We start from the raw sequence: 23,406 nt of genomic DNA, 5'->3' as shown, positions 1-23,406 counted from the left end.
AACTACATTTTTTTTTTAAATTTTGATCCTAATGAGGAAAGTGGTATAAAAGATGGATGGATCAGGCATTGGCCGGTATACCTAAAGAAATGGCCCCTGAGCTGACGTTCATACAGTAAAATAGCCAGAGGAGGGCGCTAAAGTAATCGCCACCACTTCGTCTTACTTCCATGACACCGCCAAACTCCACAAAACCTTCAACCATGAGTGACTATGTAAGTGTTATAACCGTTTCTAAATACATTGCACGTTGTAAATAAAGCTAAAGCTAATTAGCGTGGACGCCACCCCAAACAGTGGTCCCACCGGCCTGCTGTCCTGCCCCACTGTTCCAACAGGACCCTGTCCCACCCTTCCTTCATGCCTCTGTACATGACTGCTAAAGGCAGCTTGTACCCCTTCCAAACAGGTGAGTTTACCTGCATTCAATCTCGTCAGCTGCAGTAACGTTCGCTCCTCTTTAGTTCCTTGCCTCAGCCCACAAGAGGTCTTCTACAATGAACCCACCCAATGGGGGAAAAGGATCCCCAACACTGTGGCAAATTCGGAGGTAAACATTTAGCTTTCTGGTAATGTAAGGCACATATTAAAAAAATGTAAACATTAAAAAAAGTTTACATTTTTTAATACACCAGATATACTGTATGGATATTTAAAGACAAAAAACTAGCTATTGTATCAACTAGTGATGTACTCCTTTTACCGGCTCAACTTCTTATGATCTACTCCCTGAAATTATTCATTCATTCATTTTCTACCGCTTTTTCCTCACGAGGGTCGCGAGGGGTGCTGGAGCCTATCCCAGCTGTCTTTGGGTGAGAGGCGGGGTACACCCTGGACTGGTCGCCAGCCAATCACAGGGCACATATAGACAAACAACCATTCACACTCACATTCATACCTATGGACAATTTGGAGTCACCAATTAACCTAGCATGTTTTTGGAATGTGGGAGGAAACTGGAATACCCGGAGAAAACCCACGCTTGCACGGGGAGAACATGCAAAGCATGAATTGAACCCTGGTCTCCTAGCTGTGAGGTCTGCACGCTAACCACTAGACTGCCATGCCGCCCTCCCTGAAATTATTTAGTACTCAATTGGAGTCCCTCCTCACAAAGTGCATGTTCAGCAATTTCGACCCTCTTCAAGTTCTGTAATTGCCCAGCGAGTCAGTGAACCTTGAGTCTTTGTTGTGAACCTGAAGCCGACTTGAGGAAAGGACCAGATTTGGTGCTTTTTCACAGGATATTAGATTTATACAAAAATGCAGTTAGTTTGGGTGAGTATGTGAACAAGAGATGCGTACCCGTGAGTTCCAAAAGTTGACAAAACGTAATCCTGATGTCACAAAACATTCAACACAGAGTACATTTGGGAGCTCATTCCAAAAGGTGTCATCAGTCTACACCCAATATCTTGCTGTAATTACCGACTGCCATGGAAAACCCCGGTAAATATAGTGTAGATCCAGATTGTTAGCATTCCAAGACAGGGAATTTTTCAACAGTTTCTCGGCAAGATCGCTCACCTGAAAATTCCCACTTCTTTCTAGTTGGAGTTGAGTTCATTTCAGCTCAACACTCCACCGCCGATTGTGTCCTCGCGTGAAGCTCCAAAGCAAGCAGATCCAAAGCAGAGAGAGCCGGGTAGCTCCAATGTCTGTCCGTTAGGTGGTCTAACCCAGGGGGTCATCCAGCTGAATGGGGCTGAGATCCTGGCCATCACTTGTTCCATAGAATTGCACCACAAGGTGGATGTGGAATCAACCAGCACTGCGGAGGCTTCATTGTGGTGCGGGGACACCAGCGGCCTCGGGGAGTATTCCGGCTCAGCAGCAGGACATGACGAGGAAAATGGAAGATGGTCCGATGCTGAGCTTGAGGCAGCTCACACCCTCTTGGGAGGCTTTGGTGTGGGAGACGAGGGCACAGGTGTGTTTCAAAGGTGTCCTGATGGAGGGACAGAAGAACCTCATAGCTGCAAACCAGAACGGATGGAGGTCATGCTGATAGATGCAGTGGAGATCTATGAGGAGTACCTCATACCTCTTCCCCTACCTTTTTTACCTATTTAGGACTTCCCTTAAGTCCTCATAACAATTAGTTTGCCCGGGAGGCATCAGACAATGGTTCAATGGTTCATGTGCACATTTGACATCTTCAACTATTACTTCATATTCATATTCTAGTTACACTTTTATTGTGTGTTGTAAACCTGCTAGCAGCACGTTGTCTATTTACAGAAATAATCTTACGCAAGGTGGCTAATATGCAGTTTTTTTTCACTTCCGAACATAACAGGAAGAATCTTTTTGTTGGATTTTACAGTTTGTGCTGCTTTTGTTGTTGTGTGTTTGACTTGTTTACAATGTGGTTGCTATGACACACACACAATCACACATTAAAAGGATGTTCTCTGTACAGGGTCTCCTTGAAACAGTCCGGTTCAAGTTTAGAGTGATGATCATGTCCATCGCGTCATCACTAATCACTGTAAGTAGGGAGATAAAAAAAAAAAAAGTCAATGTAAAATGTCACCCTTAAAAAAGGTCCCTAGTTCAAGACGCGGCTTTTGTTGTTGGCCACCACGCTAGCCGCCTGAATGACTCTGTAGCGCTCCTTCAGGTTGCGCCTCCTCACGTGCTCATTGGTGATCTCGATGATGTGGTTATCAGGGAACCAACCCTTCTGACCGTCTGACAGGCGGATCCCCTCAAACCAGCCTGGGGGTTGGGAGGGACAGCAAACACAGAAAGGGGCGGGGGAGGGAAGGAGGTGGAGGGGAGATAAAAGCGAAGGTTTTTCTATTGTTCATGCAAGGGAAAAAAAAAATCAATAAACTGTTGAAAGGATTGCGGCAGTAATGAGGATGACAAGGAAGCAGGGATGGAGCGGCTGTGTTAGTGATGTCATCATCGGGTCTTAGAAAGAAAAACTAAAGCCCCCGGAACGTTTTTCTCACTCACCCTCGTTGGTTTTGCGGATGACGTTGACGATCTCAGTGGGCTCCAGGCTGAGCTCGTCGGCCTGCTGTGCCACGTACTGCTCCACACACTGCACCTGAGGACAGTCTGACCCCCCCACACACTCAAATAAAACACTATGAAAAACACCCAGCAGACGTCACTGTCACTGCGCATGTGCTCACCCCAGACGTCATAGACGACATCATCTTCCTCCTTGCTTGGGAAGGCCGCCATCCACCTATGCATGTCTGGCCTGTTCAAAAAAAAAAAAAGCAGTTAATTGGACTTTAAAGGTCCCAAAGTGTCACTATTCCTGCACTTTGAGGTGGATACATATCAAAAACAGGAAATTGTCCTTCTAAAAAAACATCTTTAAGCTATTTTTAATGCTGTTGCCAGGGAGATTTCGAAAGAAAGTGCTTGGACTAACCACTGTTCCATTATAATATAGGACACTGTCCTGTATATGTCAGTGGAAATAACGTAAACAACTTAATGACATGCAAAGAGATGCTTCTCCAAATGAGAATATGGTTCTTCTCACTGGGACGGTGCTTTGATGAGGCGTTCCATCATGCGCCCATTGTGGTTCTCCAGCAGAATGAGAGTGAAGCAGTTCTCATAGGGCCCGCTGCTTCTCTCCTCTTCCAGGGGCTGCACCTGCACCAGAGACCGATGGGCGTAGTCCAACACCACAAAGCGCTCGGCACTGTCGAGACAAAGAGTGAGACAAGTGCAATGAGGACAAGAATCACAGTTAAAAGCAGTTCTGAAAGAAATCATGTGTCTTACCCTCTCTTGACCGTATTGGCAGTAATGATGAGCAGGTCGTTAAAGAGAAAGAGGTAGATGGGATTGAACTTGACTCTCATGTTGAAGACGGTTCCTCCTCGGGACATTTCCTGCAGCTCTCCCTTCTTCTCCAGAAATCGAGTCTGGGAGATGATGGGAATGGCCTACGACAAGCAACATATGTTTTCAAAGTATCCAAGTATGATACAAATATATGATACAAATATAGACCATGAAATCCAATGCTATGCTGCGTCCACTCACCTTTAGCTTGTCAAACTCCAGAGTTTTAGAGATGAGGATCAACTCCTCCATCTGTTTCATCTTCCCCACCTCTGTGTTGCACTCGTCAATGATCTGTGTGCAATCAATGTCAGGTGATCACATGACTCTCTGGATGCGTGAACGCTCGCAAAATGTCCACAATGTCATCCCTGACGCCCCTTGTAAACCTCCCACTCTTCTTTACGTCATGCGTGAGGCTGATTCTCCGGTTAAAAAGAAAAGTAAAGCCACCCCCACAGAAGTAAAAACCAGACTCAAGGATGAAGATGGTATCCTTGACCATGTGTAAGGATCTGCATCTATGAATTCAGCAGTGATAACTTGCATTTTTTAAAATTACATTCATTCATTTTCTACAATGTATACAGCAAACGTTGCTCGATCTGTTCCAGCGAGAGGCAGGGTACCACCGTGGACTGGTTGCCAGCCAATCACAGGGCACATATAGACAAACAACCATTCACACTCACATTCATAAAACACTGAAAACGGGCTGTAGGAAAGGAACTCGTAGGTAAAGCGAGGACCTCCTGTAAGTAAGTAAGATGTGCGCGTTTACCTTTGAAACAGAGGTCAAAGCCTTGGAGGCCATCCGCTCCTCTTTGGTCCCCTCTTGTGTCCTTTTCAGGATGTTCTGCAATAACAAACAAAGTTTATGAATTTCTTAATTTCTTATTTCCACTACACATGTTTTCTTGTACTGATCTCGCTCACCTCAATGAGCATTTTGATGCGTGTGATACGCTGGAAGGGCAGCAGCAGGAAGGATGTGAACGGCAGCCGGTGACACTGTGGGGACTCTTGGAGCCGATTGATGATGGTGGCAAACTGCTTGTTGTTCCTATAACGCAGGCGCACACGTGTGTTATTGTATGGCGATGAGTTGTGTCCTGTCTGGGGAAGCAAGACTCACATGAGTCTTGTGTAGGTCTTCTCCTGGTAGATCTGGTTGCGCACGTAGTCGATATAGGCGGGGAAGTTGTGCTGCGCGTGGTAGTGGATGATGTCACAGATGTCAGAGAACACAATGGTCTCAAACACGCGATCCTCCAGGTCCTTCAAGAACCTATGAGCAGGTTCAGAAGAAAATACTTTTTAGGGCTTTTTATGGATGGATTTCACTCTTGGCGGGATAATAACAGGTTCAGTGTCGTTATTTTATCCGTTACTGTTACGTCTGACATGGTAATGGTTTTATTTCATTTGAACATGCATCAGATTACAATTGAATGCATCACATAATCAGTTCACAGTTCCACATGTCCAAAAGGAGTAGGAAGAAGCAAAGCTTATTAAATCCTACCCCTCCAAATGGTACTTTTACAATCAGTAACTGTTACATTTGTTCACTTCCTGCTTTCCATAATACAGTTTAAGGTTTTTTTTGTTTTTTTTCTTGTTTTTTTTTTAATAATGCACCTCATACCGAAGTACGAGTAGTACTATATATTGACAGTACAAAGTACTGTCAATATAGTGATATATATAGCACATCATGACTGGTTCAAGACTCTACATCCTTGTATTTAGCAAACATCATGGTGCTGATGTCCGGTATTCAAAAATTATTGTTAAAAAAGAAAAAAATATACATTGTGTAATTTTGTGACATGCAAGACCGCACTTGCATAATATAACTAAAATAACCAAGTAATAAATTCCCGATAAGAAACAATATTTATGACAAATTGTCATAATTATTATAGCAAAACCAGCAGCAAGACCTGCTTGTGCTATAATGCTGACGTGATGAAATACAATATGAAAATGATAACTAAATACATGGCTGCACGGCGACCAAGTGTTTAGCGCGCAGACCACACACAGAGGAGACACGAGCTCAATACCACACTCGGCCATCTCTGTGTGGAGTTTCCATGTTCTCCCCGTGCATGCGTGGGTTTTCCCCGGGTACTCCGGTTTCCTCCCACATTCCAAAAACATGCTAGGTTAATTGGAGACTCCAAATTGTCCATAGGTATGAATGTGAGTGTGAATGGTTGTTTGTCTATATGTGCCCTGTGATTGGCTGGCGACCAAGACAGCTTTCCCTCTTACCTCTCACTGACCTCGCGGACTCTTAGGATGTTGGAAAAGAGGGTTTTCTTGTCCATGAGGACCAGCGTCTCCTCTAACTCCCGATTTTCCAGGAAGTGTTCTGTTAGCACATGGAGCGACCGAAGGTAGGAGGCCTCCGATGTCAAAACCTCAAACATACTCTGCCAGGAAGAGCGCAATGTTCAAGTTTGGATAGAAAGAAACAATCCTTTGAATAGGTGAAACCGTCTTACTTCCTGATATTTGCACTGTTCAACTGTGAGCTGCTCCAGGACGCCACTTTCCTGCACCGCTGGCACCTCCCGCCACAGGGTGCTCTGGCGTGTTGCAGGCATCGGGCTGGTTTTGGCGTTGCGGCGGCTCGGCAAGTCCATGGCATAGTCGGCGCTCGTCTGGCTGATGTTCCTGCAAACTGTTTGCCGGCGGATCTCCTTGGTGATGACGGTGGCTCGGTACGTCTGGTACAAAGGCTCTGGAGGAGTCACATGACAAGTACGATGGTGTCTATGTGTGTACTGTATTCGTTTGATGTTTTTGAGACTTTGAGTTTTCTCCTCACCATTCTGCAGCCGGGACTTCCAGCTGTTGGAAACATCTGTCTGAATGGGAAGCCTGCAACGGGAATAGCAGGCAATATGAAGGGAATTAACACAGTGACAAGACAGGTGTTGTTTTTGCTTGCTGCTCAAACTCACACTTCTTCCGTCGGCTCGTCCTTCACTCCTTCATCATCTCCTTCTAAAAAACGCCAAGCACATTGTGATCATCATGCACAATCACCTCTCGGAGTTCACAATCAAAGCGCCTGCGACTTACACACCATTTTTCTGTGCACCGGTGTGACTGTTGCCCTTGTTGAGATCCGTCTTTGGAAGTAGCAGTAGGTTTCTGTGAGGCAGAATGGGGCTGGTGTGCTGTGGGGTGCTGCCGTTGCTGCTGGGGGGTGAGGGTCGCAATAAGCTCCTCTCCTCTACCGAAACCTGGGGCACGAGGCAACGAAAGTCCTGAGTAATGGGTATGCGAGGCGGGATGGCAGGCGGGACATCATCCGCCCCTGATCCTGAAGCGCCGTCCAGCTGGATCTCTGGAGGCTTAGAGCGGCGAGCTGGTAAGGGCAACTTCACTTGAGGAGCATCCACTTCATGAGTGGTTTTCTTACTCTGACCGGGATCAACCGTACAGATGACGGACTCATAAATACCTTCATTTTTTTCTTCTTGGGGGGTATTGTTGTTGACTGGCACTAGCTGGTTCTGTTTTGGGGAAACAAACGGAGTAAAGTGAGGTCCAGGTTCTGAGCATTTTTTGTGAAGCTCGCCGATTAAAGCATCCAACGAGTTGTGGAACTTTTTCTTTTCTATCTCCGTCTCGACCTCCTCGACCTCAGCTACTTCCTCGTTGCACTTCTCTTCCTCCTCTACATGGTTCTCGTCATCCTTCAATTGCTCCTCCTCCTGCTGCTCCTTCACCTCCTCCTCCTCGGAGATGCTGCATTGTTCCTCTGCACCCACACTGTCGTCCTCCCCTTTCACTGGCACCCACACCAGCTTCATGCCGGGTCGCTGGATGTGGCACACACAGCTGCAACTCGGGTCGCAGCAGGAACCCAAAGTGCTGTCTGGACCATCCTCGCTCTCCTCTTTCCCGGCCGACTGAGCCTCCACCTCTTTCCCATCAGGCTCTGCAGGGGAGGAACATGAGGACATTAGGACCGCTCAGATGTGCACCAATAGGCCACTAACCACCACCACAACCACTCCACTTTTGTATTTGATTGTTTAGTCAGCACAGTGAGGAAATGGTGTCTTCAAACATTAATGGCCAATTTAGAGGATTGCTAGGCTAAAATCCAATATGGATATATTGGAGAAAGGGGTGTGAGGTACTGGAAATACAATGCGTTACTCACTTCTCTGTTTCTAAATTGAAACAAAGAAGTGACATCTTTTCGTAGACGCTATAAGGCTACGCGCAAAATATCAGCAGTTGTGTTCCCGTTTTGTCAGGGCAGGAACACAACTAAAAGGTCACTCAGTGGTTCAATTTGGCTCTTAGCATTAAAAACACATACTTGTTAAATTAAATCGCATTAAATGCAACTATGAAATTGCATTAAATGCAATTATTAAATCACATTAAATGCAAATCTAGTCAGGTGAGCAACAGAACCTGTTATTGGAACACATGCGCCACACCTTCAGCATGTGGGAATCTCCAAATTCCAAATTATATATATTTTTTCTGTACTCAATTAGTGCACACATGCACACACGTGTGCACAAGCTTGACTGGTGTTAGCCGCCAGCAAGATTTTTCATTTTTCTTGCAGTTATTGCTGACTTGGCATTGTGATCTGTCAGTTTTTCCTAAGCGGGATATTAAAGATGAGCTTGTACGTTGAAGGCGGTGTGTACCTGATCGACTTTGTTCGCTGCAGACACTGTCAGCGTCCTCCGAATCCGTGCTCTTCACATGCGGGAGGCGGGTCCTCTTCTTGGGCAGTGGAGGCGGCCCGCTTGTGACGGAGGGTTTTGGTTTTATCACAGGCTGCTTTCTCATGGGTATCCGTGGCTCCACGCTCTCTGCGCTTTTGTCCAGCGTAACCTTGCTTTTGGTGAACTTGTTTACGATCCTCTTCACGTTCACACTGGAGGGGCTGGAAGAGCGTTCGCTCTCATCACAAGGTGGAAGGGAGGCAGTTCGTTCGGTCGGTTTCGGGGGGATGTCCGGACGAGGTTTGACCTCAGTTGACTGGGATGCAGATTGCTGAGATGCTTCCTGTGTGAACATGGTGAGTGCGGGAGGATGCCTTCTCTGGTGAGGTGCTTCAAATCAGAGTCCAGGCTCTGAATGTTCTCCTGAACAGGTCATCCACACCTGGTCAGAATAGGGAGACAGATGTTAGAGTAACTGGGGTGGTTTGCAGGGTTGAGAGTGTTCCTCTTTGAAGAAAAAAAAAAAACAGGCTAGAAATGAAAGAGAAAAGTGGATTAAAAATAGAGCTGAGCATTCCTTAAAAGCCTAACAGTGTCATACTCCAAAAAGGTTCTGTGGAAATGAGTTAATGTTAGACAAACACAACCAGTATGGCAATCCTTTGTTCACCGTGGCAACCTTCTGTAATACAATCAGACCTTGAGTTATTATAAACAAACCCAACCTCCTTAGTGCCTGAAGAGGAAAAAATGAACTTTGCACCATGAAGAGGTCCACTCCTTATCCCTGCAGCTCAAGTACTGAAACAACGGTGCCTCTGTGAAACCTTCCGAATCCAAAAAAGTTTCATTATTAATGAAAGTGTTTCGCATTAAAGGCTGAATAAATCAGAGCAGACAAACCAAACCTCGCAAAACTGGCAAACTGTCATCATCTTATAGGAAAAACAATGACGTCAGCTGGTAATACAAGCACGTGAGCCATGGCGGGAATCGTGCTGGCAAGACAGCTACTGAGGTAAACACCGAGGAGGAATAATAACAGCAGTCAGCTGAGCAAACACCCATAGTTGATTCATGTCGTTTATTTGGCTTTGTATATCATTCACTTCACATAAAACAGTTTTTTAAAATAACAGCGGATAAAAAAACAAAGATGACTTCCGGCCGACCGGTGGCTGGTTGTTTTTGAGAACGTAAACCATCTTGTCGGACCAGTTTGGAAAGCGACGTGTGCCACCGACTCAGTCAACTTGTTCCAAAAAAGACAAGGGGAGGTTTCAGGTTTCATTTTGGATTTTTTTTTTTTTTAGGGGGTAGATGATTTTTAAACACAATTGAGGCATGACTGCATACATTTTACTGTCGTCTATTGTCTATTGTGCAGTGAGCCACAATGTACTTCAGATATTTGAACAGTAAGCGCTTCTGACATCTCTTCCTTGACCTGTTTAGTTCTATAGCTACTTTCTCTAGTTGAATGGACACTGAACAAACACTCAGGCTGGGTCAGTGGGACACTCATTCATCACTGGGAAGTGTGGGTTTGTCCTGTAACACCAATATGTATCAAATATGGTATAGTGTCTCAAATCAGGGCAGCCCGAGAACAATCCTTAAGTGCTTCCATTAACACAATGCTGTGTGTGTATACCATCTGTTGTGGAAGGCTATGAGTCAGTGTGCATTAAATGGGTGGGTAGAGTGGGGGGGTTTAAGAGCTGACAAGCATCAACATTAATAATAGTAGAAGGAAGACATCCAGAAGTGTTTGCCATTAAAAGCGTGCTTCTTCCTACTCCTGTTCAAACATGTTGACTTGTGTAGGGGGGCAAACATGTGATGTTCCTCGGTGTATCTTGTTAAGCATGTTTCAGATTGTGTAGCATTGTATACCAAGCTTGCAGTCTCACGATGAGACCAATTAACTAACAATTAGCATACTTTGCATCCAATTTACAGATGACAAACAAAGCTGTTTTTCTTATTCCATTACACTCTTATTGTGCATGTATTCGCAGTGTGTAGAAATGTTGCAAGTATTCCCATGATGTTCCACAGTTACACAAGTGGTTCAATTGTGATTTTTTTAAAGCCCTAGAGGCGATCGGGTGGGTTCAGTTTGGACTTTCCACAGCTTCTATGTAGTTTTCAGTTGCTAGAAAAAACGTTCAATAAAGTTTGTAAAACAAAGAGAACTCACCAGGATGATTGAGACGTGTAGGAGTATCGCTCTTCAGTCATTAGGCTCCAACATTGTTAGCCAGGACAACATTAGTTACTAATCTGGAGTATTAAAAGTCCATTCGTACGACAAGCAGCTTTAAAATACAAGAGAAGATTTTAAAATATGTAACAAAAAATGTTTTTAAAAAAAATAAAACATCGATCACTCATCGATGTGCCTTCTTTGTTGCCGGCAGAGAGAGTGTGAGGAGCGGAGGAGAGCCAGGACAACAACAACGCCCCCAATGGTCTACAAGTGATCACGCTAGACGGACCAAAGACTCTACATATAAAACAAATTACGTAACTTTCACTTCCGTAGTACGCTATGTGCTGGTTTGGCCGCCATGATGCTAAGCAAAATCCTGAAATACTATTACACACTATTCCTCAATAACTTGCGATGAAATGCTCAGGTAGGGACATGAAAAATGGTGTCGGTTTAATACATCAAAAACACAGTCAGTTGGATTATAGACATCTTAACTGCAGTGTGTCTAGTTAACAGAGATATGACAGGTGAGTGTTGAATTTGATCACAGGATCACGTCATGTCTCATTCCTCACTACTCTGAGCGTCAATGACAAAATTAATTCCTGTTAAACTGTTAAAAAGACTGAGCATAACTTTTTTTTTACACCTAGCTCAGAGGTAGTAAATACACTGGACACTATTGTGCGCCTAGCCCCGCCCAGTTCTCTTACTTTTACCATCATGGCGGACTTTCTGCGCCATCGTGTACTACTCTGCTCCATGCATTTGCATGGAAGTAAGCTGTCCTTATTTCCAGCGTCTTTGAAAAGGAATGAAATCAGCACTTCCGCTTACTTTTGAAAATAAAGCTTGGTGCTTGTGACCTATCGTAATAAAAAGCCAGTTCTGTGCTTGTCGTGTCGGAGCTGACTTTTATTGTGAAGTGAACGATCCTGGCAACTGCTTCCGTTTTTGTTATAAAATTTAGAAACTTTATTGTAAGTGAACGTCTAAGTTACTGTAGTTTTTAATTTTTTAAGTTAATTGCTGACGCTGTAATAATGTTATAATATATAATTCTAGATACTAGTTGTAAAATAATAATAATAATAACGCTCCACCTGTTAACTTTGGAATGTTACTTCCACCTTGCGTCGAAACTGAGAATTGGCAATTAATTTTTGCTGGACATGTCAATGGCTGATTTTTGACCAGTTGGCACAGCATGTTGAGTGTGTGGCAGCAGCAATGTTTAATATTATAAACGGAGAAGATTAAGATGAGTCACGGGGGTCTATTTTATTTAGATGCTCCTGTGGCGTAACTATACTGCGGCACTTGGTTTGCCGGTCCGTAGAGCGCATCTGAGTGTATCCCTCCGCCGGCAGAGGAAATGTTGCTAGACCAATCACATCTGTGTTTACACCATCACCTGTCAAACGCACACCCTCTGCTAGATTTCTCTCTGTAAAGGTGAGATACCGTTGCTTTTTTTATTATTAACCTTTTTATCTAAATGAGTATCGGTCGAGAAGCTTCACGTCCACATATAGCTTAAACAGAGAGCCGCTGGTTTGCCGACAAAAGAGACGCAGCCGGGGTTAGCAAGGTTATCGCCCTGGAGCTAGTGCGCCTGGCGTGTTTTTTTTTAGCCGATTATCAGAAAGCACAGGCGGCTAACAGTGAGGTCTGGGCACCGTGACGTTGCTTTATATTGTGCATTTATAAAAGCATAAAAACTACCATATTGCAGCCGCGATTGCTAGCAGAGGTTAATTTTTTGAAGCGCAGGAACGCCCGAGCTAGCAACGCAGTCGACCGGCTCGAGATGCGCCTTAGGGCTGGATTATGTCGTCTCTCCATCTTCCTCTACTTCACGAACACAGTCGTTGTTCTTTTTGTTTATTCTTTCTTGCCTTTATCGTCGATCTTTGTGATGGACTTTATAGAGAAGGAAAATAATGCACCCCCCCAAATCCTTCACTATTTCTCATTAGCACCGCTATCACAAATAACTACAGATTAGTTGTAAAAGCAAGAACCTTAATAAACGTTTGCACTATATAATGTGTTATTTAATTAGAATTACATAACATTGATGTAGTGCCAGTGAAGTGGCCAAACAGGAAATACTGTACACAAATAAGTTATAAGTCTACAACATGTACTACACCCTCCTAAACTTAAACCTTTACGTACTGTCAAATAATAAGGCATCTAATAATAATTATACAACATTAATGACATGTGCATCTTTAAAGCAACAGCTCATTTAAATTATATTCTACCTATGGATGGATGGAGTTCAGCCTCCACCATTGTGATGACGTTCCATTCCCAAGAACCAGATATGGCTAGACCAGGTACCTTCCATTAGCTGCTACCCAACACACAATACACTGGGTCTTTATTGGGGGGGTGCTGTGTGGTTCGATGTTGTGCACAATAGAATAATAAGGCAATGGATTTACATTGTGCTTTACATGATATCAAAGCGCTTCACATTGAAAACCTATTAGTTATTCAATCCACAGTCACCGCAGTTGGTGGTGGTAATCTACATTTATAACCACAGCAGGCTTGGGGTAGACTGACCGACCACCACCAAAAACTTCATTTACATTTATACAACAGTGTGGGTGGCACTGGTGGCATGGTGGTGAAGTGTCTTGCCCAAGGACACAACAACACAACTCTCTGGTTTTGAGACAACCTCCTCTGCCTTCTGAGTCACCGCTGCCCACTAATTGTTGTAGAGTTCAAGCATGTCTGGTGTAACTACATTCATGTCTTGGCTTTACGATTAAATCCGCATAACCACTGGTGTGGACGGTCTTTGCAGTGTTTGCTTTCAGAGTTTTTTCCCCCCCAAAATTATTAAAATCTGCTATGTACCCAGGAGCTGAAAAACAGACTCACACTGAAGCGCCTACGGTAGCCGCTAACTGGACGGACTCTCTGGCAATCGACCTTTGCAGGTAAAACTCTTTGCACAAGACAATGTGTCATCTTGTAGATTGAGTGAGCTACAAGTTTGCGCCTGACTTAGCTTACCTTGATGTTGTTGTTGGCAGCATGTCACCTTGCAGTTGTGAATTAAGGTAAAGCCCTGGGATACATTCAGAGGAGCGTGAAATGCCTGGAATGATTCATAGACAGAAAGTCACTGGTGCAAAGAGTATTAGCATTGAACGTTTAGCGATCTTACGACTGTGCATCACCAGGAATGTTACTAGCAGTCGCCGCAGTGTGTGTGCGTGTGTGATTTGTGTTTCCCCTGAAGCACTACAGGCCCCCTGTGTTTGTTTAGGACTTGTCAAGGATTAATTGGAGTCTCAGATGCAGCGTGTATCTACGCTAGTGGTTAGACATGTTTAAAAAATATATATGTATGCGTCATCTGTTTTTTCACGTTTTCTTCTTCTTCTTCTTACCTTATTTCAGTGGAATCGAGGAATAAGTCTTGAACTATGAGCTCAGTGGCAGTGTTGACCCCTGAGAGCTTTGCGGAGCACCGCAGTGGCCTGAAAGACCAGGAGATGACCGGTAACATTTATGACCATATTATCAACTGATTTTCATTTTTTCAATTCACATTTACTCACCTTTCCGATGCAGGCGGCGTCCCAGAGGATGAGGCCTACATCCCCACCTACTTGGAGGCCTTCCCGCCATTGCCAGAGAAAGGTGCACCGGGGGAGAAGGCTGGAGAGGTGGCTCCTGCCTGGGGGGGCAAAATTAGACCCATCAAAGCTTCCGTCATCACGCAGGTCAGTTTGCCGGCGACGGCATCCAACGACACTCGTCATTCACAATTGGCCTGCGATGTCTTCAGGTGTTCCACGTGCCCCTCGAGGAGCGTCGCTACAAGGACAACAGCCAGTTTGGGGAAGGTGAAGAGGCTAAAGTGTGCTTGGACATCATGCAGCGGACAGGAGCCCACATTGAGCTGTCCCTGGCGAAAGACCAGGGCCTATCCATCATGGTCACTGGAAAACTGGACTCTGTGATGAAGGCTCGAAAGGAAATTGTAGCACGACTGCAGACTCAGGTAAAGTCAGAAAAGTTACAGTTTGTCTTGTTCCATTTTTAGTGAATGCACTTTTTTTTTTTTCCCAACAAACCCTAGGCCTCAGCCACAGTGGGCATCCCCAAGGAGCACCATCGCTTTGTCATCGGTAAGAATGGTGAGAAGTTGCAAGAGTTGGAGCTGAAGACGGCCACCAAGATCGCTATTCCACGCCCAGACGACCCCAGCGCCAACATCCGCGTCACCGGCACCAAGGAGGGTATCGAGAAGGCCCGTCATGAGATACTCCTTATCTCAGCGGAACAGGTCAGACATGGGGGATGCTCATCATCATCATCCATCAAATAGAATGAAAAGCATGAATTTCCCCTTAAATAATAATATATCTATGAAAAACACTTCATGTTCCATCTCACTCTCCACAGGACAAGCGTGCAGTGGAGCGTCTCTCCCTGGAGAAGGTCTTCCACCCCTTCATCGCTGGCCCACACAACCGGCTGGTGCAGGAGCTGAGTCAGGAGACTGGCGCTCGCATCAGCGTCCCTCCACCCAGCCTGCCGAAGGACGAGATCGTCATCACTGGGGAGAAGGAGGCTGTCGCCCTGGCGCTCAGCCGCATCCGAGCCATCTACGACGACAAGGTGCGGTCGCTTTGGTGCACATTCTCCATCCAAAGAGAGTAAAAACAAAACAAGTCATAACTAATTACTTTTCTTACCCAAACAGAAGAGGAAGACCACTACTATCTCAGTGGAGGTGAAGAAATCGCAGCACAAGTACATCATTGGTCCAAAGGGCAACACCTTGCAAGAGATCCTGGAGGCCACGGGGGTGTCGGTGGAGATGCCTCTGCTGGATTCGGGTTCAGAGACCATCATCCTCAGGGGGGAGCCGGACAAGCTGGGTCCAGCTCTCACACAAGTCTATGCCAAGGTGAGGAGATGCAGTATTTGGTTACAGCCAACCTTGGTTAGCATGTTTTTTTGGTTAATGGTGAAAATGTTGAAAACAACATTTAGCGTCTGTTTGCATACATTTTCAGGTCTTGTCGTGTTATTAATATGCTGCGTGGTCAGCTGGGATAGGCTCCAGCATACCCTATATCTTTTTTCTGTTTAATACTTGTCTTGCAGGCCAAGAGTGTGATTGTGGTGGAGGTGACGGCTCCGGCTTGGCTGCATCGATTCATCATCGGCAAGAAGGGACAGAACATCGGGCGCATAACACAGCAGCTCCCACGAGTAAGAGCAATGTAACATGGAATTGAAAGAAAAAGCAGAACGGGATCGAGGATGCACGCTGACTAGTTCTGCGTCCTTAGGTTCACATTGAGTTTACAGATGGCGAGGAGCGTATCAGCTTGGAGGGGCCAACGGAGGAGGTGGAGCAGGCTCAGGCTCACATACAAGACATCATTAAGGACCTGGTCTGTGTTGGATATTTAATGTCTCATTCTATTTGTCATATTTCTCTTTTTTTCTTACAAGATCTTATTTTGACCCCCTGTGTGTCCAGCTGGTGAGAATGGACTACACTGAGATCAACGTAGACCAGCGTTTCCACAGACACCTTATTGGGAAGAACGGCGCCAATAGTGGGTAGATGCTGGGAAAAAAGGTGAGCGATACCATACAGTTTTTGTCTTCCCAACCTTTTCTCTGTTCTTTTTCAGTCAATCGGATAAAGGAGCAATACAAAGTATCAGTAAGAATCCCGCAGGACTCCGAGCGAAGCGGCTTGGTTCGGATTGAAGGAGATCCCAAAGGTGTCCAGCTGGCTCGCAGGGAACTCATCGAGATGGTCCAAAGAATGGTGAGCACAAGATTATCGTAATAGATGATGAGAAGTGCGGGTGAAAGCAAGCTGACGAGATGTCAAAATGCCTTTCAGGAGAATGAGAGGACCAAAGACCTCATCGTGGAGCACAAGTTCCATCGGACAATCATTGGTCAGAAGGGAGAGAAGATAAAAGAAGTTCGAGACAAGTTCCCTGAGGTGACTCTGCTTTCTCCTCAACATTTCCTTCACTTTGATGAGAAGAATTCTTATGAATCGTGACCTCCAGGTCATCATCAATTTCCCCGACCCGGCGCAAAAGAGCAACATCGTGCAGCTGAGAGGGCCCAAGAGTGAGGTGGAGAAGTGTGCCAAGTTCCTCCAGAAGATGATTGCTGACCTGGTATGACCTCCAAAAAGCACGCTGGCTACTGTGAATTGATTTATTCGCTGGCATTACTCTGCTCTCTGCAGATAGAGAACAGCTTCTCGCTGTCTGTTCCCATCTTCAAGCAGTTCCATAAAAACATCATCGGCAAAGGTGGCGCCAACATCAAAAAGGTAGTACTCATGTGAGCATGTGACTTTGTGTCCAAGAAATGACGTGTTGTCAATCATGCCAGATCCGGGAGGAGACCAATACAAAGATCGACTTGCCCACAGAGAACAGCAACTCTGAGATGATCGTCATCACGGGCAAGAAGGGCAACTGTGAGGTGGCCAGAGATCGAATCCTCGCCATCCAAAGAGAACTGGTAAGTCGATGGATGGACAAAACAAATATGTGTGCCGTCTTCTCAAAATGGCGGCACGGCGGTCGAGTGGTTAGCGCGTAGACCTCACAGCTAGGAGACCAGGGTTCAATTCCAGCCTCGGCCATCTCTGTGTGGAGTTTGCATGTTCTCCCCGTGCATGTGTGGGTTTTCTCCGGGTACTCTGGTTTCCTCCCACATTCCAAAAACATGCTAGGTTAATTAGCGACTCCAAATTGTCCATAGGTATGAATGTGAGTGTGAATGGTTGTTTGTCTATATGTGCCCTGTGATTGGCTGGCGACCAGTCCAGGGTGTACCCCGCCTCTCGCCCGCAGTCAGCTGGGATAGGCTCCAGCACCCCCGCGAGAAAAGCGGTAGAAAATGAATGAATGAATGAAAGGTCTTCTCAAAATGGCTCCTCTGCCTTCCTCACCTCATCCCTCCTGAAGGCCAACATTAAAGAGACGGAGGTCACCATCCCAGCAAAGCTCCACAACTCCCTGATCGGCTCCAAGGGCTGCCTGGTTCGCTCCGTCATGGAGGAGTGTGGCGGCGTCCACATCCACTTCCCCTCTGAGGGCTCCGGCTCAGACAAGGTCACCATCAGGGGACCTGCTGGGGAGGTGGAGAAGGCCAAGAAGCAACTGCTGCAGCTAGCCGAGGAGAAGGTTAGTGAAGTGAAACAATGAAGAAGAGATTAAAAAAAAGAGGTGTGACTGACCTTTTTCTCTTCCTTTCAGCAAGTCAACAACTTCACAGTTGAACTGCAGGCCAAGCCCGAATACCACAAGTTCCTGATCGGCCGCGGTGGGGCCAATATTCGCCGTGTACGAGACAGGACGGGCGCCCGCATTATCTTTCCGTCACCTGATGACACGGAGCAGGAACTAATCACTATCGTGGGGAAAGAGGAAGCTGTTCATCAGGCGCAGAAAGAACTAGAAAACCTAGTGAAAAACTTGGTGATGCCCTCCACAGGACTCATTATATTTCATTTTTTTTAAATTTCTTTAGATATCAATTGTTTTGATTTTTCTCCTCCAGGACGATGTAGTGGAGGACAGCATGGATGTGGACGTCCGCCACCATCGCCACTTTGTGTGTCGCAGAGGTCAGGTGTTGCGGGAACTTGCTGAGGAATACGGCGGCGTGGCCGTGAGCTTCCCTCGCACGGGTGCCAACAGCCAAAAGGTTTCTCTGAAGGGGGCCAAGGACTGCATAGAAGCCGCCAAGAAACGCATCAGGGAGATCATCGAGGACTTGGTAGGTAGTTCGTAGAAAGGCAGCCAAATCATTATGATGATTGATGATTTACAGCAGGGGTCTCAAACATGCGGCCCGCGGGCCATATGTGGCCCGCAGGACACTAGTTTGAGGCCCCCACCTTGATATGAAAGTTTGATGTTAGTTTGATATGGATGCTGTATGGTATCATGTACTTAATGTTACATGATTATCATGTTAATAGTTGTCCTCCCTATCCGTGTGGAAGTGGTAAGTTTTTGGCTATTTAAGTTTAAAGGAAATAACTTGAAGGCTACCGTTTAGGTCGCTAGCTCTCTAGTTTGCGAGTTAGCATGTGTCTCAAGACCCTGCAGTTGCGCAATATGTTGTAAATAAAAAGAGTATAAATGTGACTATAGTCGTGTTTTGTCATGTCTACAGGGCTCTAATAATGCTTTGTTCATTTTAATCTGAAAAAAATAATTTGTCTACCCACCAACTATATGTGGTTTCTTAAGTTTTTATTATTTGCCGTTTTATTATTATTATTATATTTATTTATTTATTACTGATTGATTGATTTTCTTTATTCTTGATTTGTTTATTTATTTTTCATCTTATTTTGTGTAGAAAAATAAAAAGTAAGATATTTAAGAACAGTGGAATGTTTTATCAGAGCTTTTCTTGTAGAAAATTGGAACCAAAGCGACGTTTTTAAAAAAAAATTGTTTTTCATAAATGCGTTTTTTTTTTTTTTTTTAAACCTGATTCGGCCCAGTCTCACCCAGACCCGAGCTCCAGTGGCCCCCAAGTCAATTGAGTTTGAGACCCCTGATTTCCAGGGAGTAGGCATGGTATTGTTATGCGACAGTAGATGATCCCCCGGTGATTAACCGTGTTGTTGTTGCCTCTGCTTGTCTTCTGTTCCTCGCCCGTACAGGAGTCCCAGGTGAGCGTGGATGTGGCCATCCCTCAGCGCTACCACCGCAGTATCATGGGGCCCAAAGGTAGCCGCATTCAGCACCTCACCCGGGAACATGAGGTCCTGATCAAGTTCCCTGAGAGAGAAGACGCCTCTGCAGGTTGTTCTTGATGCCGGTTGCTGATCATTGTGTAGCTGTAACCTCTGACAGCCGACATTAGAGACAATTACGTTTTCCTGTCAAGGTTCAGAGGCATCACCACAGGAGAATGGAGATGTGAGTCCAGAGGTTGAATTTGTCCCGCGTAAGTGTGACATCATCACCATATCAGGGCGAGCAGAGAAGTGTGAGCTGGCCAAGACGGCCTTGCTGGTAGGTTCTCATGTTTGTTTGGATCTAGATCACGTTCTTCTTCAATCACTTTATTTCCCTCAGGCCTTGGTCCCCATCACAGAGGACGTTGAGGTGTCTTATGAGCTTCATCGCTACATCATCGGACAGAAAGGGAGCGGAATACGAAAAATGATGGAAGAATATGAGGTGAGCTGGTGCTTTGTGACTCTCTGGCGCCCTCTGCTTGCCGCTCCATGTGCTGTATGTTTGCATATGCAGGTAAACATCTGGGTGCCGCAACCGGAGAAGCAGCTGGATGTCATTAAGGTGACGGGCCTCGCTGCCAACGTACAGCGAGCCAAGCAGGGCGTGCTGGAGCGGGTCAAAGAGCTCCAGGCGGAGCAGAAGGACAGGGTGAAGACACATTTATGTCCTCCGACACGACTCATGTATTTTCACTTATATTAACTTGAGATGTCTTCTCCCAGATGCTGCGGAGCTTCAAGGTAACCATGTCTGTAGATCCAAAGTTCCATCCGAAGATCATCGGACGCAAGGGGGCGGTCATTTCTCAGATCCGAAAAGAGCACGACGTCAACATCCAGTTTCCTGACAAAGGAGACGAGCAACAGGTGTGCTGCTTTACGCATCACATGAAGCACTTCCTGTTTCTTGGTTCATGCGTCTTGTGTCTCTCAGGACTTGATTGTCATCTCGGGGTACGAGGGCAACGTGGAGGAGGCGTGTCAGGCTATCCGGCAGCTAGTGGCTGAGCTTCAGGAGATGGTCAGCCAAGATGTGCACCTGGACCCGAGGACGCACGCCCGCATTATTGGTGCCCGTGGTAAAGCCATACGCAAGCTGATGGAGGAATTTAAGGTGAGCCTTGAAACTCATCTTTACGTTCATCAGTTTTTATAACATTCTGTTGTGTTTGCAGGTGGATATCCGCTTCCCTCCGCCAAACTCTGACGAGCCCGACAAAGTGACAGTGACGGGCCTTCCTGAGACGGTGGACAGCGCTATCGATCATCTGCTCAACCTGGAGGAAGAATATGTAAGAGAAGAAGATGCCTTCCGGGAAGAGGTCAAAATGGCTGACACCTCCTCTGCAACTCTTTTAGATTCTCAGCGTGACAGAGACTGAGACGTTGGCAGCATACATGAAGCCTCCATCGCGCTATGGAGGAGGTGGAAGCGGAGCAGGCGGAGCGGACGATGGCAGCGGGGGCCCGGCGAAAGGATTCGTGGTGCGCGATGCTCCGTGGAATGCCGCAGAGAATAAGGTGAGGCCAAACAGCACGTGACAAAACGTGCTCTGTTGAGGGTCAGTGGGTCAATGTGGGTGTCTGTGGCTCGTTACAGGCCCCAGACATGACCAGCGCGGAGGACTTCCCCACATTTGGGACAGGCGTGACCCCCAAGCAGATGTCCGCCTGGGGTCCTAAGAAGTTTTGAAAGCAGATCCACTGAAACAACATTTAATCAAATTGCTGCTCACCTTCCGTCCTTCCTTCCTTACTTCCTTTCTTCCTCCCGAATCTTTGCTGCAATGCATTCTGGGAGATCGGTTCCTCTCTTCTCCTTTGCCCCCCTAAGAGAGAACAAGAATGTCGCACTCTCTTTAATGTCCCGCTCTGCCTCTCAGCTGGCCCCATCGCCGGTTCATTTCTAAAAGGTTTTGTCTTGGAACTGCACAGACTGCCAAACTCAACTCACTGCTAATTCTTTTTCCTGTGCTTGGCCGCATGTGTGTGTGTGTGTGTGTGTGCGTGTGTGTGTGTGGTGTAGATTATTTTCAAGCAAACCGGCTGCTGTAGTTTTCTTTAAAAAAAAAAAAAAGACTCGTGATGAGGCGACTTCTTGCACTGATCTCATGCTCTGTTTATTTATTTGAAAAAAAAAGGAGCCATTTTATTTGGACTACTGTGATCTACTATTTTTTTAAAAAGCATCCACTGTAGCAACATAATGTTTGTGGGTCAATAATGTTCTTCAGGGTTCGGGAACATGTTGCCAGTGGTTACTGTACGTGTATAAAGAGTTTTTTGCTATTTTTTTAAAACTGTGAGGGGAATTTTTTTGTTTGTTGGTGGTATATTTGAGCGTGTGTGTGTGTGTGTGTGTGTGTGCGTGCTTGAGATTTGTGTTTGGATGAAGCTGAACCAAACTTGGACTGACATTGTCATTTACTCTAAGAGCTTCTCATTAATGCTTGATACTTTTGTCAATGTGCACTCAAAGGCTGCTTAGAGGTGGGGCGATACTACAAATTTTGATATCAATCCAATACCAATTACGGTAAATACAGTGCCAGTATCATCGATACTGATACATATTGGACGTTTTTCAAGATCATTTAATAATTTTCATATTTTGCCTTCAATTTATTGATGATTATAATGAGAATAAAACACAGAACAAATATTTTGGGCAAAAAAATTTAGAAATATTTGAATAATTTAACACAAATTTACAATGTAAAAATATTCAATTGTATTGTTGTCACAAGATTAAGTCAATAGTGAGAAATAGGTAAATAAGCTTAAAAAAAATTTGATATCACAACACCAGTATCGATTCGGTCATTTCCCAGATCCGAAAAGAGCACTTAGAAATATTTGAATAATTTAACACAAATTTACAATGTAAGAATATTCCATTTTATTGTTGTCGCAAGATTAAGTCAATAGTGCAAAATAAGTAAACAAGCTAAAAAAAAATGTTGATATCACAACGCCAGTATCGATTCGATACTGATACTACCCTGGAGTCGACGACTTCAATATTGGTATCGATCCGCCCACCTCTGTCTCGTTTCCCCCCACAAAAGACTCCAAACAACTTCCTTTCATTCATTCATTTCTCTAGCGTTTACAGCAAAACTCGTGTTTTAGTGTCGTCGCATAGCATTATGGGATTTCCTTTTTTTTAAAAAGAGTGAAATGTTACATTTGTTACATAAAATGTTACATTTAAAGTTAATCGAAACAAATTTAGTTATGGCTGGGATTAGCGTAGTTTAGCATGGCGTTAAACATAAAATGCAGGGCAAAACCGCTGCTTTTAATGCCTCGTCATCAACAGACGGAATGATTTAAAAATGTCTTACCTCGTCGCTGAAGCTCTGGGTCAAAGTAGCACGGAGTGGCGCCAGATTTTTAATCTAGAATGAAAGACTACGTTTCCCACGATGCTTAGCGATTGCGGGGTTAGCATAAAATGCTGAGTTCAGGGTCGAATTTGGTGCGTAAATTCATCTAACAGTAGAGGGCAGGTTGATGAAACAGACTATGCAACCCAGGGATGTACTGTATGTTATTTATTTTTATTTTTTTTCTTTCGTTTAAATTCATATTGTTGTTGCTTTTATGCTTGTCGTCTGATCTTAAATGGCAGGACAGAGCTGCCCCTCTCCACAGCAGCTACAATTTCTGTGAAAAGCTACCAAGAAAAACACACTATTGGCCTTAATAAGTAAGAAATCAACAGCATTTTGACAAAAAGGTGTGATTGTGTAAGTACTGTACTGCAATAAAAGAAATGTCAGTTGGGTTTGTTTCTTACTCTAAATAAAATTTGACAGAAAAGAAGCGTGTCCTTTTGTTTTACATTTATATAACAAGAA

At 45.1% G+C, this 23,406-nt stretch overlaps 3 protein-coding genes and 1 long non-coding RNA gene across 5 annotated transcripts; 2 read left to right on the top strand and 2 right to left on the bottom strand.

The window, feature by feature from the left end:
* Positions 1-81: 81 nt before the first annotated feature.
* LOC131125971 (uncharacterized) lies at positions 82-2,422 on the top strand. The gene is made up of 4 exons (XM_058068072.1): positions 82-215; positions 298-409; positions 465-550; positions 1,555-2,422. The coding sequence occupies exons 1-4, from the start codon at positions 171-173 to the stop codon at positions 2,074-2,076; spliced, it is 765 nt and encodes a 254-aa protein (XP_057924055.1). The 5' UTR covers positions 82-170; the 3' UTR covers positions 2,077-2,422.
* On the bottom strand, positions 1,240-15,102 carry arhgef15b (Rho guanine nucleotide exchange factor 15b). 2 transcript variants are annotated; one of them, XM_058067910.1, is made up of 18 exons: positions 14,343-15,102; positions 14,172-14,261; positions 13,792-13,876; positions 8,517-8,979; positions 6,923-7,783; positions 6,798-6,840; positions 6,662-6,714; positions 6,336-6,574; positions 6,103-6,263; positions 4,958-5,110; positions 4,759-4,885; positions 4,604-4,678; positions 4,024-4,116; positions 3,760-3,923; positions 3,512-3,676; positions 3,150-3,220; positions 2,968-3,072; positions 1,240-2,724 (listed from the first exon to the last, which is right to left on the bottom strand). In XM_058067910.1, exons 4-18 carry the CDS (start codon positions 8,890-8,892, stop codon positions 2,555-2,557), a joined length of 2,856 nt encoding a protein of 951 aa, XP_057923893.1. In that variant the 5' UTR covers positions 8,893-8,979; positions 13,792-13,876; positions 14,172-14,261; positions 14,343-15,102; the 3' UTR covers positions 1,240-2,554. The 2 variants fall into 2 exon arrangements, with proteins under 2 accessions (XP_057923893.1, XP_057923892.1); XM_058067909.1 differs by lacking the exons at positions 13,792-13,876; positions 14,172-14,261; positions 14,343-15,102 and adding an exon at positions 10,741-11,154.
* Positions 12,080-23,398, top strand: hdlbpb (high density lipoprotein binding protein b). Its single transcript, XM_058067883.1, has 28 exons — positions 12,080-12,210; positions 13,637-13,715; positions 14,182-14,283; positions 14,356-14,507; positions 14,573-14,788; positions 14,867-15,073; positions 15,193-15,408; positions 15,494-15,700; positions 15,901-16,008; positions 16,089-16,193; positions 16,283-16,361; positions 16,440-16,579; positions 16,658-16,762; positions 16,833-16,946; positions 17,018-17,104; positions 17,167-17,298; positions 17,748-17,966; positions 18,039-18,260; positions 18,343-18,561; positions 19,463-19,604; positions 19,690-19,817; positions 19,881-19,985; positions 20,058-20,192; positions 20,267-20,410; positions 20,478-20,657; positions 20,719-20,835; positions 20,903-21,064; positions 21,144-23,398. The coding sequence occupies exons 3-28, from the start codon at positions 14,208-14,210 to the stop codon at positions 21,234-21,236; spliced, it is 3,810 nt and encodes a 1,269-aa protein (XP_057923866.1). The 5' UTR covers positions 12,080-12,210; positions 13,637-13,715; positions 14,182-14,207; the 3' UTR covers positions 21,237-23,398.
* On the bottom strand, positions 17,484-21,436 carry LOC131125988 (uncharacterized). The gene is made up of 3 exons (XR_009129094.1): positions 21,280-21,436; positions 18,020-18,165; positions 17,484-17,951 (listed from the first exon to the last, which is right to left on the bottom strand). It is a non-coding gene; the product is annotated as an uncharacterized LOC131125988 (long non-coding RNA).
* Positions 23,399-23,406: the final 8 nt, after the last annotated feature.

This window comes from Doryrhamphus excisus, chromosome 3 (genome assembly GCF_030265055.1).
Source record: "Doryrhamphus excisus isolate RoL2022-K1 chromosome 3, RoL_Dexc_1.0, whole genome shotgun sequence".
Lineage (NCBI taxonomy): Eukaryota > Metazoa > Chordata > Actinopteri > Syngnathiformes > Syngnathidae > Doryrhamphus > Doryrhamphus excisus.
Note: the sequence above shows the minus strand (reverse complement) of the source record. Positions and strands in the feature narration are given on the sequence as shown.

Bases quoted from the DNA above. Each gene is read 5' to 3' on its own strand.
- LOC131125971 (XM_058068072.1), top strand. From the start codon at position 171: ATGACACCGCCAAACTCCACAAAACCTTCAACCATGAGTGACTAT. The intron at 216-297 runs GTAAGTGTTATA...CACCCCAAACAG, and splicing joins CTTCAACCATGAGTGACTAT to TGGTCCCACCGGCCTGCTGT. The intron at 551-1,554 runs GTAAACATTTAG...ACTTCTTTCTAG, and splicing joins ACACTGTGGCAAATTCGGAG to TTGGAGTTGAGTTCATTTCA.
- arhgef15b (XM_058067910.1), bottom strand. From the start codon at position 8,892: ATGTTCACACAGGAAGCATCTCAGCAATCTGCATCCCAGTCAACTGAG. The intron at 6,841-6,922 runs GTGTGTAAGTCG...GGCGTTTTTTAG, and splicing joins CACCGGTGCACAGAAAAATG to AAGGAGATGATGAAGGAGTG. The intron at 6,715-6,797 runs GTGAGTTTGAGC...TTCCCGTTGCAG, and splicing joins GACGAGCCGACGGAAGAAGT to GCTTCCCATTCAGACAGATG.
- hdlbpb (XM_058067883.1), top strand. From the start codon at position 14,208: ATGAGCTCAGTGGCAGTGTTGACCCCTGAGAGCTTTGCGGAGCACCGC. The intron at 14,508-14,572 runs GTCAGTTTGCCG...CGATGTCTTCAG, and splicing joins AAGCTTCCGTCATCACGCAG to GTGTTCCACGTGCCCCTCGA. The intron at 20,411-20,477 runs GTGTGCTGCTTT...TGTGTCTCTCAG, and splicing joins ACAAAGGAGACGAGCAACAG to GACTTGATTGTCATCTCGGG.